The following is a 12,749-nucleotide window of genomic DNA, read 5'->3' on the forward strand; positions in this document are numbered from 1 at the left end:
CTCAAACACATGTAGGTCAGGTGGATCAAACACATGTAGGCCAGGTGACTCAAACACATGTAGGTCAGGTGACTCACCGTACTAAATTGTCCCTAGGGGTGTGTGTGTGTGGGCCCTGTGATGGCCTGGCGGCCTCCCCAGGGTGCCTCCCCGCCTGCCGCCCAGTGGCTGCTGGGATAGGCTCCAGCGGCCCCGCGGCCCCGGGAGCAGGGCGAGCGGTTCAGATAATGGATGGATGTTTGTGGGTTCAGCGTCTTCGTTCAAGCAGCGCTCGAACATGGTTCAGTCTGTGTTGAGCTTGTGTGGTTGGAAAGAGAGACTGATTTCTACAAGATGTAGAAAAGTGACGCTAACCACCGCCTCTCTGGCGTCCATGCTGCTTCCTGCTGTTTGCTCCCATTTCCGGCGCGTTCGTGACATCAAGACCATCATGACGTCAAACATGACGCCACAGAAGGGAAATATCAAGGCAAACTCGTCTGCTGGCAGCCACACCCGGCCTACTGCCTATTGTTAGCAGGTTCACCCGCGTTAAAAAAAACCCGCTTATACACACTAATTTCTATTTTTTATTTTAATTTTGGTGTAAAAAGGTAAGTGACATCTTCAGTCTCAACTGACTGCAGGTACCCCCACCCTTATAAACAATACAGTGACTGCAGGTGTCCCCACCCTTATAAACAATACAGTGACTGCAGGTACCCCCACCCTTATAAACAATACACTGACTGCAGGTGTCCCCACCCTTATAAACAATACAGTGACTGCAAGTACCCCACCCTTATAAACAATACAGTGGTATAACCACCCAAACCAACCACCAGTTTCATATGCAAATACGGTGTGACCATTAAAACTAGAGTTACAGTGGTCATGTGTACTGTTCACAGAGGGTTGGGGAATAGTTGCAGTCACAGCATTATTGTAAGATGGTGACAGATGTACTCTTAGCCCCCCCCCCCTCGGTTCAGGGATGGTCGTCTCCTCTTCACACAGATGGCCTCTTTGACTCCCCGTTCAAACCAGCGTCCCTCCCTATGAAGGATGTGCACATCCTCATCCCTAAAAGAGTGGCTACTGGCCTGTGCATGGGTGTCCCAATGAACTGATTCAACTTTCTGGGATTTCCTCACCTGGGTTAAGACAGTAGCACCACACTTGCATCCACATTCTATAAATTCTCAAAACCAAGCCGAGTTGCATTGTATACAGCGCTTTTCTAGCTGCAACAGCCATTCAGAGCGCTTTACAAGAGCCAGAATATTGCAGATACAGAAACCTGCAATAACACAAACACAACACCCGCGTTGCCTCCTGATCTCCTCTGCGCATCCACTGCTAAACATGCACAACGCCACTCACAAACGGGTGCTGAAGGAGAAAGTAGCGCGACGTCTTATAACGGCAAGGCGCATGTGTGTGTGGGTGGGGGGTGGTGTATTGGGTGGGGGGGGCGGTGTATAATGTCCTAAGAGGCCCGACAGGAGACAGGACCGGGGCTCGCTGGTCAGATCCTCTCCAGAAGAGAAACATGATCACAGCGCCTCTCTCTCTGCAGGACAACGGGCGCCATGTTAGCGCACATCGCACAGAGCGCTGCAGCACAAGTGCGACGCCGCGTGGCAGCGGATCGCCATGGCGACCGGTGACAGTGTGAGGTCACTGTTTCCATGGCGACGGGAGCGGCTGAGCGCTAATCCGTCGGCGTGCGTGTGTGTGGCGGGGCGTGTGCGAGCCCCCCCCCCCCCACGTCTCCTCCTAATGGCGGATTTTCAATCATCCACTGCAGCCCAGCGGGGGAGATTAACAGGCGCGCGCTGGTGCAGCGGAGTGAAAACGGGGTCACACTAAAAGAGGGGGTACATCGCTGCGTTGCTGCTTAAGCGTCTATTAAGAGCCGCGGCGGACCTGCCAGGAGGACGGGAGACGGGAGAGAGCCCGGCGGCTGCGCAGCTCCGCTGTCGGACATCGTGCTGGTTGACGGATGTTTGTTTGCGGCTGTCGGACTGCGGACACCTCACACACACACACACACACACACACACACACACACACACACACACACACACACACACACACACACACACACACACACAAGACCTCCTCCTCCTCCTCCAAACTCTCCAGGGCTCCGCTCGGTGGCGTCATTCAAATGGCGCAGTGACGCCCTATTGGCTGAGAGTTAGAGTGGGCGGATACGTGCGACCAATCAACGAAGCCATCTCCACCCAGCCCCCTTCCCTGTGACGACTCCCCGCTCCCCCACCCCCCCCTCCTCCTCCTCCAGAAGAGAATAGAAGATGATAAAAGACCCCCGGACCCCTCTGTGGTTTCAACCTGCCCTGCCGGAGAGGAGCAGAGGACTCCTCCTCCCGCTCCCGTCGAAACGGGCAGGAAAACGAAACGACGACTCCCCCCGCTCTCAAGATGGCGGAACGCGAGGCGAGGCTGCTCGTCGCTAGTTCACCAACCTAGCTCGGACTTAAGCCCCGCCCCTTCTTCGTCGCGCGGCAGCTACCGCCATGTTCGCGGCTGTTCAGAACGCCCGACGACACGACAGGCCGCGCGTGTCAGGAGTCACCGACGCCCTCGGCCGCGCGTTACGGTGGAACGGGGTCGGGTGTACGGTGGGGGTGCGGTTAAAGTGACGTTTCCGGTCGGACATGTTCTCCGCAGCCATCCGTCACGGAAACAGCACACGTGTCATTGGACGAAGGAGCGCGGTGAAGGCGGGCCTTACGTACGACCCAGCTTGGTGAATTAGTTCCGACCCTCGGCGGCGGGGCTCGCACAAAAGGCGCCGTAGGCCCCGCCCCTTCCCTGGCCGCCCGCCCCGCCCGCCCAGCGGGTCCCGGACCTGCGCAGGCCCATAAATAACCCGCCCGGCTCATCTTTAGCAACCCAGTCAACACGGCAACTAACTGCTGTGGTAACGAGACGCCTCCGATACAAATGTCGGGTTTTATTTTGCAGCCCACGGTGAAGAGCCAGCACGCCATTACCGCGCCATTACCGCGCCTAGCGGCTGGTGAAGGGGAACCTGCAGCGCGCTCGTGGCGTGCTGAGACACCGCGGGCCCCCCTCACCACAGACACGCGCTGCTCCGTCGCGCGCCTCCCCATTGTCCCGCACCACGTGTTCCAGTACTGTGAAATCACGTCCACGTCCCCTGCAAGGGGCGCTGGGACCGTAAAACCCACCGTGAATAAACACCAATACCAAAACAGCCCCCCCCCCAACTCCCTGTGACGTCACTTCGGGGCCCGTGTGTGTGTGTGTGTGTGTGTGTGTGTGTGTGTGTGTGTGTGTGTGTGTGTGTGTGTGCAGGTTGACAACCCAGCAGAAGGTTCTGCTGGTCAGCACCCGAGCCCACCAGTCCCAGTAATGCAGAACAGCGGCTGGCTGATAAACACGGCCAAATTTATATTTTGTGGAGAAGCTCAAACTTAGCAAACTGGTGTCGCGTGTGAAGGAATCATGAACTGCTCCAAAAGAGTTGGACTTCAAACTGACCTAGGAACGTCTTTCAGATGTTCCCTTTTTCAGGACACGTCGGAACTTCTCCTGGCATAGGATGAGTGGCAGGATGAGTGGCAGGATGGGACTGTTGTCCGAGGTCTGTCGTTTCTGCAGCTGCTCGTCACCGTTACGGCTTTTTAATAGAGGACGCTGCTAATTCTTATTAATATCTTCATTCTTATTAATATCACAGTGTGAACTGGCAGTGGTTTTACAATCATACCATATCAGCCATTTTTCTACTCTTCTAGTCCTGTGTAACACGCCTTTTTCCATCCATCCATCCATCCATCCATCCATTATCCAAACCACTTATCCTGCTGTCAGGGATGCTGGAGTCTGTCCCAGCAGTCAGTGGGCGGCAGGTGAGGAGACACCCTGGACAGGCCGCCAGGCCACCACACACACACACACACACACACACACACCTAGGGACAATGTTATTCACCGGACCTGCACGTCTTTGGACTGTGGGAGGAAACAGGAGCCCCCGGAGGAAACCCACCTGGAAACGATCAGATCACCTGCTGACACTTGTAGACTTTTAAGACCGGTGTAGGGAACCTGGACCAAGTACACGGACTTGGTTTCAGCAAACAAATGATCATGATGGTAGTTCTCAATCAGGTCCTCTGGTACCAAGGGCGCTGTTGGTTTTCTATTCTGCCCAGTAGCTCATTACCATACATGTGCTGTTGCAGTCGAACACCTCCGGTCACATGAAGACACCTGCTCACACACAATGAGACACGTCACGCCACAGCGCCGAGCGAGCACACGCGAGCCAGCGTTACACTTTTACATGACACTTCTCAGACCTTTATTGGCACCTGCGAGTAAGGAAGTTGCTGGGGAAATAGTTTGAAGCTGGGGTAAACCATGAAAACAGGCGTTGCACTGACTCATGATTGGGTTTATGATGCATTATGACACGTTAACGTTTCAGTAAAGATCAGGGAAGGAGTGACAAGCGTAACATGTCTGAAACCACAAAGCATCAGGTAAAGATCACCCTGCATGTATTCACCAGACCCCCCGCAGACGTCGCTGGTGATTTACGCCAAAACCCAGAAACCCACCCATCAGTCCACTGGAAATACTCTCCATTACAAAATGACAACATTGAGAAGACGCCCATGTGACAGACCTAGAGAAGAAAACCCATAGATGCGTTGAAGTTCTCAAAAACAAAAAAAAAACAATTTTATTGAAATCAAATTCTATTCCGAGTGCTTGATTTTATCGGCTTTAGATGTCAAATTTCAGCCAGGGCTCATTCAGAGACAGGCAGGGACACAGACATGTGACTTAAACAACACAATTACAAAAAACAAAACACTGTAAAGTTCCAGGGAATAATGACCATCTCGTACATGGTGTACACTGTTATGCAGTCGGAGGCATCCACAACTTCGCCGTTTAAACACTCGATATGAATTCTCCTTGGTGTTAACTAGCCCCAGAGGGTGACGGTCCAGTCTACAACGCAGGCACGGCTGAAGGAAACTCACTGATGGACTGGTAGAAGCACAACAAGCGCTGCAGCGCTGCTATAAGAGAACAGACGGCCGCTTGGAAAACGCTGGTCCCGCTGCATCCAAGTACCATGTTGTGCCCATACTGGCTACTTCTAGAAGGCTGCTGGTCAAGCCAAGCTAATCTGGTATGTGGTAAGGATGTCGCTGAAGTCAAACCAGAAGGTACTGGTACTGTACCAGTGTAGGTCCAGTGTGGGCACAACACAGTACTTGTGCGATGCTGAACTGTGGAGATGAGAAGGTCTCTTCCTTCAGGTCTTGGTTGGATGCTGAGGGGATGGACCGAATAGGAAGTCATTGGGTCTCTCTAGCTATTCTACACCCGTGGCTTTGTGTTGACAGACCGTTTAGACGGACTGTGTGCATGAACTAAAGTTCTCTGGTTGGGACGGACCTCCGCATACACAGGTTTTCTGCCAAGATACTTTATTCAACTGACTCTTACCGAGTGTAAACGACACGAGACGTAAGCAGAGAGGGAAGCTAACCAGCTAGTCTCCTTCAGCTTCCCGGTCGCAGGCTGGCGAGTCTGTTGGCTTTGGCGGCACGCAGCACCGCCGGAACCTTTTTAACCCTGAAAGTCATCACGGCTGGTAAAACAGTGCGACTGGGGATGTTAAAAGCTAGTTTCCTGCCCTTTGCGGTGTTGTACATAGAGAAGTGGTTGAGATGTGAAACCTGATGTGTCGGGAGGTCCAGAGAGGCCGGCGAGAGGTTGAGTGGTCAGAACTGTGGGCGGTTTGAGAAGCCATGTTTAATCTGCAGATGAGGAACCGACTGGACAAACGGAATGATCCTTCTTCTCATCAACTTCCCCTTACTTCATCAACCTCAAACTGAGAGAGGGAGAAAGAGAGAAAGAGAGACGCTCATCTCAAAACATCCCACGATTGGTTTTTTCCCCTCCCCTTTCCTCCCCAACTGTACTTGTCCTTCGCCCCACTCTTCCGAGCTGTCCCGGTCTCTGCTCCACCCCCTCTGCTGATCCGGGGAGGGCTGCAGACTACCACATGTCTCCTCCAATACATGTGGAGTCACCAGCCGCTTCTTTTCCCCTGACAGTGAGGAGTTTCACCAGGGGGATGTAGTGCATGGGAGGATCACGCTATTCCCCCAAGTTCCCCTCCCCCCTGAACAGGCACCCCGACTGACCAGAGGCGGCGCTAGTGCAGCGACCAGGACAGATACCCACATCCAGCTTCCCACCCGCAGACACGGCCAGTTGTGTCTGTAGGGACGCCCGACCAAGCTGGAGGTAACACGGGGATTCAAACCAGCGATTCCCGTGTTGGTGGGCAATGGAATAGACTGCCACGCCACCCAGACGCTCCTACATCCCACAAATTTTGATTGCCGTCTAGATTTTATGCACCCTGAGATATGACTGTATGAAACTATGATCCAAATGTCTAACAGATGCAAATGATTGACTTGGAGAATAAAGTGGATTTAATCTTGACAACGGTTCTCTTAATTATCCAAGTAAAACACAACACAAAACAATGAAAACAACACAATAAGCTGAACAGTCACAAATAAGCCTCTGGCTGACATCTCATAATGAGGCTGAATGAACTTACTTGTTGAAGCTGTTGTTGTCCTGGAGATTAAGCACAAGGTTTTCTGCACTCAGATACACCTTATTCTGCGACTGCGCCACCTACAGGTATAATACAGAGAACACACTCAGCAGAACCGTCAGCGTGCCCCTGGCCGTCCACACAGGGGGTTCATGATGGAGACCTGCTGTCCTGGACGCAGCAGGTGAACAAGTGGTAGAGGTCAGACTACCTGGTGTTGCTCTGGATGGGAAACATACAGTGCTGCTGCAACACGGGTAGGGGATCGGTTTGCATTGGAGGAGGGTCCTCTTTTCCCGCCCCTTGTTTAACACTAGAACGACCAAGGCGGTCATTATGACCGTTTTGGATTTTCAAAGTTTAATAACTTTGTCAAAAAAAACAAAGATACAGACCTGCCGCTCCCTGAATGCTCCTAAAACTCCATATATTTGCATTAAAATGAGTTTCAGATCAATTGCACAAAAAGTTATGATCAGATCTGCCTAAAACCACCATGAGTGGTCAACATGACCGTCTTGTAATGTGTGCGTGATGGTGTGCGTCATGTCAGTGTTTATGACTTGTGTTGGCGGCGTCATTTCCTTTGTGAAGTTCGTTGCTCTGTCCTAGAAACACACTAGCGCCCTCCAGTGCAGACAAATAGTCTAAACTTGATGTGTGATGATATCCAACATGTCTGGTTACAGACGCACCACGATTACCACCGAGGCCTTGCAGCGTTTACAGGCGTTGGACAGCGGCCATTTTAAATTGTTTGAAAAATAGTATTAAAGTTGTTAAAATGTTAATTTTGGTGTCGGTTAGTTTGTTAACAGACACACTAACATATGCAATGCATTAATATCTCAGTTGGGTATTTATCTTGACACAATATAGTTTAAAATACGCGGGCAGTCATTTTGACGGCCCACAGTGATTCTAGTAGTTTTTAAGTTCCAGTCATTGTTTGGGACTGTTTCAATATTTATTTTCAGTTCTTTTTTTACATTTCATGTTTTATAGGCGGTTTTCCAGCTTCCACCTTCGTGAGATCGATAACTTTTGTTTATTTTCTTACTGTTTCTTCTCTCTATTCCGCCCTAACCTCCTCATTTTGTTCTGGTTTAGCTATTTTCTGTGTTTAGTTCACTTATCGCTAGATTCTCTAGTTTTCTTTCTTATATGACTCTTGTGTTTAGTAGGCAGCCTCTAATTCCTAGTTTGTTACTAGCTTTGAGCTTAGCCTAGCTTAGCAGTTAGCTCTATTGCATTTGCAGTCAAAGCAGCCTGGTTAAAACAATGGTTTGTGGCGACTGCTCCGTAGTTAAGGACAGGTTGTCTCTACTAGAGAGACGTGTCCGTGAGTTAAAGCAGCTGCTTTCGGCTAGGATTACGTTAGATGTGACGGGCTCTCCAGATAGCCTTAGCCCCGAGCCTGACAGCAGGCCTGCTATTGTTAGCACTAGCTCCGCCTCATCGGCAGATGAGACAGCATTTGTCTCTGTTAACCGGCGTGGGAAGGCTTGCAAAAGTCTGCAGTCCCCTTTCCCGACTGCAAACCGGTTTTCACCCCTCACCAGCCCTGTTGGTAGTCCTACCAGCCAGCGTGCTTCTCCCGCTCCTGTCGACAGAGTAAAGCAACGCACGCTAGTGATAGGAGACTCCATTACCCGCAATGTTAGATTAGCTTCGCCAGCCTTGGTTCACTATTTACCCGGGGCCAGAGTCTCCGACATAGAGGATAATCTTTTGGTGCTGGCATCACGGAGGGAGAGTCAGGGAACCCAGGCACACAGCACCTCTACTTTCAACAACATTGTTATTCATGTGGCCCTGTGATGGCCTGGCGGCCTGTCCAGGGTGTCTCCCCGCCTGCCGCTCAATGACTGCTGGGATAGGCTCCAGCATCCCCGCGACCCTGAGTAACAATAAGCGGTTTTGATAACGCATAAATGAGTTAACGTTTTATAGGCCTTGTTATGTTTGTTAGATTAGCAATATGTGTTTTCCGTTTTGTTTTTCAGGTAATATTTTCACTTTTTCAATTTTGCTATTCAAGTTTGACCATGTCTCTGTGAAGTTTCAATTGTTTAAAAGCAGTATTATAGCTGTTAAAATGTTAATTTTGGTGTCAGTTAGTTTCATAACAGACATAATAACATATGCAATACATTAATATCTCAACTTGGTATTTATCTTGACAGAATATAGTCTAAAAACCCGCCATCATGTTGACAGCCCATGGTGGTTTAAGGTAGGAGTGAAATCCTGGTTGTTCTAGTGTTAAAAGTACAGCTCAGTAAAGCACTAGTTTTATCTCTTCCTGTTTATTTTTAACCTATTTGGTCAGACGCATACAAAAAGTACCTGTCAAGGCTACAAACGGTGCAAAACAAAGCTGCATGACTCGCACTATAGTGCCCATTCAGAGCAAGAGGCAGGGCCGACAGTCTGCACACCAGACAGGGAAAATCTGCATTAGCAAAAACTGTTTGCATTCACAAATAAATTATATCACAGATCACTACAGTTATGGTACAATGCACATTATTAGAGGTTGTTTTGTTCTCCCATGGCGCAGAACAAATGAAACACACAGGACAGCCATGTACAGCGCAACAGAATTAAGGAACAATCTTCTGATGACCATTACTCAGGCACCATTATGAGAATAAAACACTACTTAAAAATCACGTTAAAAGTCATCATAAGTCTTTAAATCTAACTGACTATTTATTCCCGAGCCACTTTCACCCATTTCCTTCCACAGGGTTTCAAACTGTGGGTCTGATTATGACCTCCGAGTTGTTTTTTTTGTTTTTTTGCTATACCGATATCTTTTATTCTGTTTGGGAGGTGGTGGTGTATTTGTTGGCTGTTGTGTCTTGTCTGTGGACCCCAGGAAGACTAGCAGATAACATCACAGCTGCTAACTGAGAATCCAATAAATAAAGAATTTGAACCTGTAACCCAGGCAGTGTTGGCGCCTTGCTCATTGAGATCCTGACGTCTATGCCATGAACATTCTTCAGAGCAATTATTGGGTAAATACGAAGAATGCAGAATCTGGACTGTTGGGACCATTGGACAAATTGACAATGCAAAATCCAAGTTTAAAAAACACACCCTCCATCTTTCCAGCCCCAGATTACCTGCTCACGTGTCGCCATCTAGTGGTGACTACCTGCCCAACACGATACCAGACAGTAGTCAACATGACCAGCTGATCTTTTATGAACCGTCAGGGCCAATGAGATCAGATGAAAGCCCTCAGCTCTACATTCCCTTTAGTGATTAAAGGGGGAAAAAAACCTTTCGCACAGCCAAGAGCAAGTTTAAATATAGTCTGTTTACAAAAAAAATACCCTATCATTTTCCTAATTAGATCAAACTAGGTCCCAACACAAATGCAGACAGCAGGTTTGGGCATCTGAGCATCTTGTGGTCATGTGATCCCATTCAAAAGTCAGACTCTTCATCATTCACTGTGGTTCATTTAGAATGGCTACTTATTGCAGTTATCTGTGGGGCTTCCTATTGGTTCTTGTCAACCAAGATGCATCATCTGTTGAGGTTGGAGGGTCCATTTACAGGGGCTTTCATGTCTGTGGTGAAGAGCAGACGGCGCTGTCCGTCTAGAGAGGACCGAGAGCCAACGTGGCCTCTGAGGCTGTCTGGAACTGGCCTTCGCCCTTCCTAGGGTAATATCAAATACTGGTGAAGCTGCATTTAGCTATTAAGCATCCAGATGCTAGGACTGCTTGCCAGAGTAACCCAGATGTGCCCCAACTCAAACCCCTTCCTGCTCCTTTTTTTCCTCTCAGCCATTGACTTTTTGTTCTCCTTCAGTGCGTTACATGTACACGCATGGCTGCATGTGAGGTGGGAGCATTAGCAATTAGCATCCTGTATGTACTAAAGGGAAGCACATTAAATTAGTATGAAATGTCTGTATGAATAAAGTTTGACATAAGAATTGGATAATAAAAATAGTTTACAACTTAGTATAACAATGGTGGACCTTATCTTTTGTAAGGAATCAACTGCTGCAGCTTACACTGGATGTTCTGTGAAGCTTTCAGACCAAGTGTCCATTACCCACATGTTGATGTTTTTTAGCTTAGCATGGCTCAATACATGCTTACTTACAGATGGTCTTGGGTGTTTTGCTTTTTTAACAGTAATAATACGTTAGCTGTATTATCTATCAATAATAGCTAGTAGCAAGCTTAGCTTGGAGCAGGCAGGTATTTTTGTTGATTTTGGATGGATTAAGCTGGCCATGGGGTCTGCTACACTGCCAAATCTATTGCCGACATTGCGCTTCTTGCGTTCTGGGTTTCGGGAAGGGAAAGAAAATTACACCCCCCCCCTAACTTTTCAGATATCTAGTATCCGATTTGCAGATCCCATGGGCACACCGTTTCAGCATTTTGTTGTGTGTTTGAAAGCTTGACGGACCGTTGCTAAGGTAGGATTGGACAAGCACCGTTCTGGGGCGGTACTTTGCGAAAGGTCAATTGTATCCGACCAATTACCCCACTCTTCTGAGTCGTCCTGGTCGCTGCTCCACCCCCTCTGCCCATCCCGTGAGGGATGGGCAGAGGGGGTGGAGGATAACATGGGGGGGGGGGGGTGGAGGATAACATGGGGGGGGGGGGGAGGATAACACGGGGATTCGAACTGGCGATCCCCATGTTGGTGGGCAACGGAATAAACCGCTACGCTAACCGGGGTGTTTCACTTTTAAGATAATGAAACCAGCATAAAGAATAGTCTGGAAATATTTGACCTTTTCCTACTGTCAAAATAAGCTGCGTGTACTGAACACATGCACAGTCCAGTGAAACTGGCAGAAAAAGCAGCTGGATCTGTACAGACTCGTCCTCTGTGCTGTGTGGCTCTTGTATCAGTGTTACGCACCGTTTTGGCGATGTTTTGGGCCGCCCGGATCTTCCGGAGTTTCAGGTAGCCTGGGTTCTTTGTAACGGCCTCGCCCAGCTGTAGAGATGTGAGGATGAACAGGTGAATGGTTAATGTAGTCAAGAATATACAATGACGCATCGAGAACAGAGAAGAATTGTTATTGTGACATTTGTGGCTTGTCAAGAACTGCCTTTAGGGCTCAACTAGAACCAGTTTTTCCAGTCATTATCCTCCATTATCACCCACACTTCACCCCAAAAAAAAAAAAACCTCAGGTGTCTTAGCGGTGATTGAAATTATCTAAGCAATTAAATCTTCATATCCCCAAAACAGAAGCGACACATCACTATTTCCATGGAGGAGCTACTTATCGCTCTGCTTGTTCACCATACTGACAAAGGTAACATGTGAGCTGAATGCCGAGATGTGTCCATTATACATCATTTTCTAAATTAAAATCAGTGTTTCATTGTTTCCTCACTTCCATTTTCACAGAGCCTGTTTGATTGAGAGGAGAAAGCCAGTCTGATTAAATATTCATACCAAAAAAATCCCCAGTGTTGTGATTGGCTACACACTTTAAAAAGGTAGAAGTTGATTGGCTGAACAGACGAGCAGCATAAACTTTAACCAACCAATGGCCTGTGACTGAAGAGTCGACGAATCAGGCGGGCAGGTGATCTGAGCAGCAGGCGGGTGGTGCAGGTATATTTAGAGTTTTTATTAATTTTTTATTTATTTTAAATCAGTCAGAGAAAAAACCACCATCTGCCAGTGGTTAAATAAAGGACAAGCTACTCTCCCTTTTCCCTCTGCTTCCTCAGGCTCAGCACATGAGACAGACAGACAGACAGACAGCGACAACGAGAGACAGATAGACAGAGACAACGAGAGACAGACCGACAGAGACAGACAGGGAGATACAACGAGAGACAGATAGACCGACAGAGACACCTGCCAGTGGTTACATAAAGGACAAGCTCCCCTCTCTTTTCCCTCTGCTTCCTCAGGCTCAGCACATGAGACAGACAGACAGACAGCGACAACGAGAGACAGAGAGACAGAGACAACGAGAGACAGACAGAGACAACGAGAGACAGACCGACAGAGACGAGAGACAGAGACAGACAGAGACAACGAGAGACAGACCGACAGAGACAGACAGGGAGATACAACGAGAGACAGATAGACCGACAGAGACACC

General features: G+C 48.8%; 1 protein-coding gene across 1 annotated transcript in view; it reads right to left on the bottom strand.

Annotated features, from left to right (window-relative positions):
• Positions 1-4,291: 4,291 nt before the first annotated feature.
• phb2a (prohibitin 2a) overlaps positions 4,292-12,749 on the bottom strand; it is a 38,822-nt gene continuing 30,364 nt past the window's right edge. The window contains exons 8-10 of the mRNA XM_056292764.1: positions 11,543-11,620; positions 6,638-6,717; positions 4,292-5,893 (exon numbers count right to left, since the gene is read on the bottom strand). Of these exons, the coding sequence (XP_056148739.1) occupies positions 5,875-5,893; positions 6,638-6,717; positions 11,543-11,620 (177 nt within the window). The 3' untranslated portion in view covers positions 4,292-5,874. The remainder of the gene's footprint in view (positions 5,894-6,637; positions 6,718-11,542; positions 11,621-12,749) is intronic.

The sequence above is a fragment of the Lampris incognitus genome, chromosome 14 (genome assembly GCF_029633865.1).
Source record: "Lampris incognitus isolate fLamInc1 chromosome 14, fLamInc1.hap2, whole genome shotgun sequence".
Taxonomy (NCBI): domain Eukaryota; kingdom Metazoa; phylum Chordata; class Actinopteri; order Lampriformes; family Lampridae; genus Lampris; species Lampris incognitus.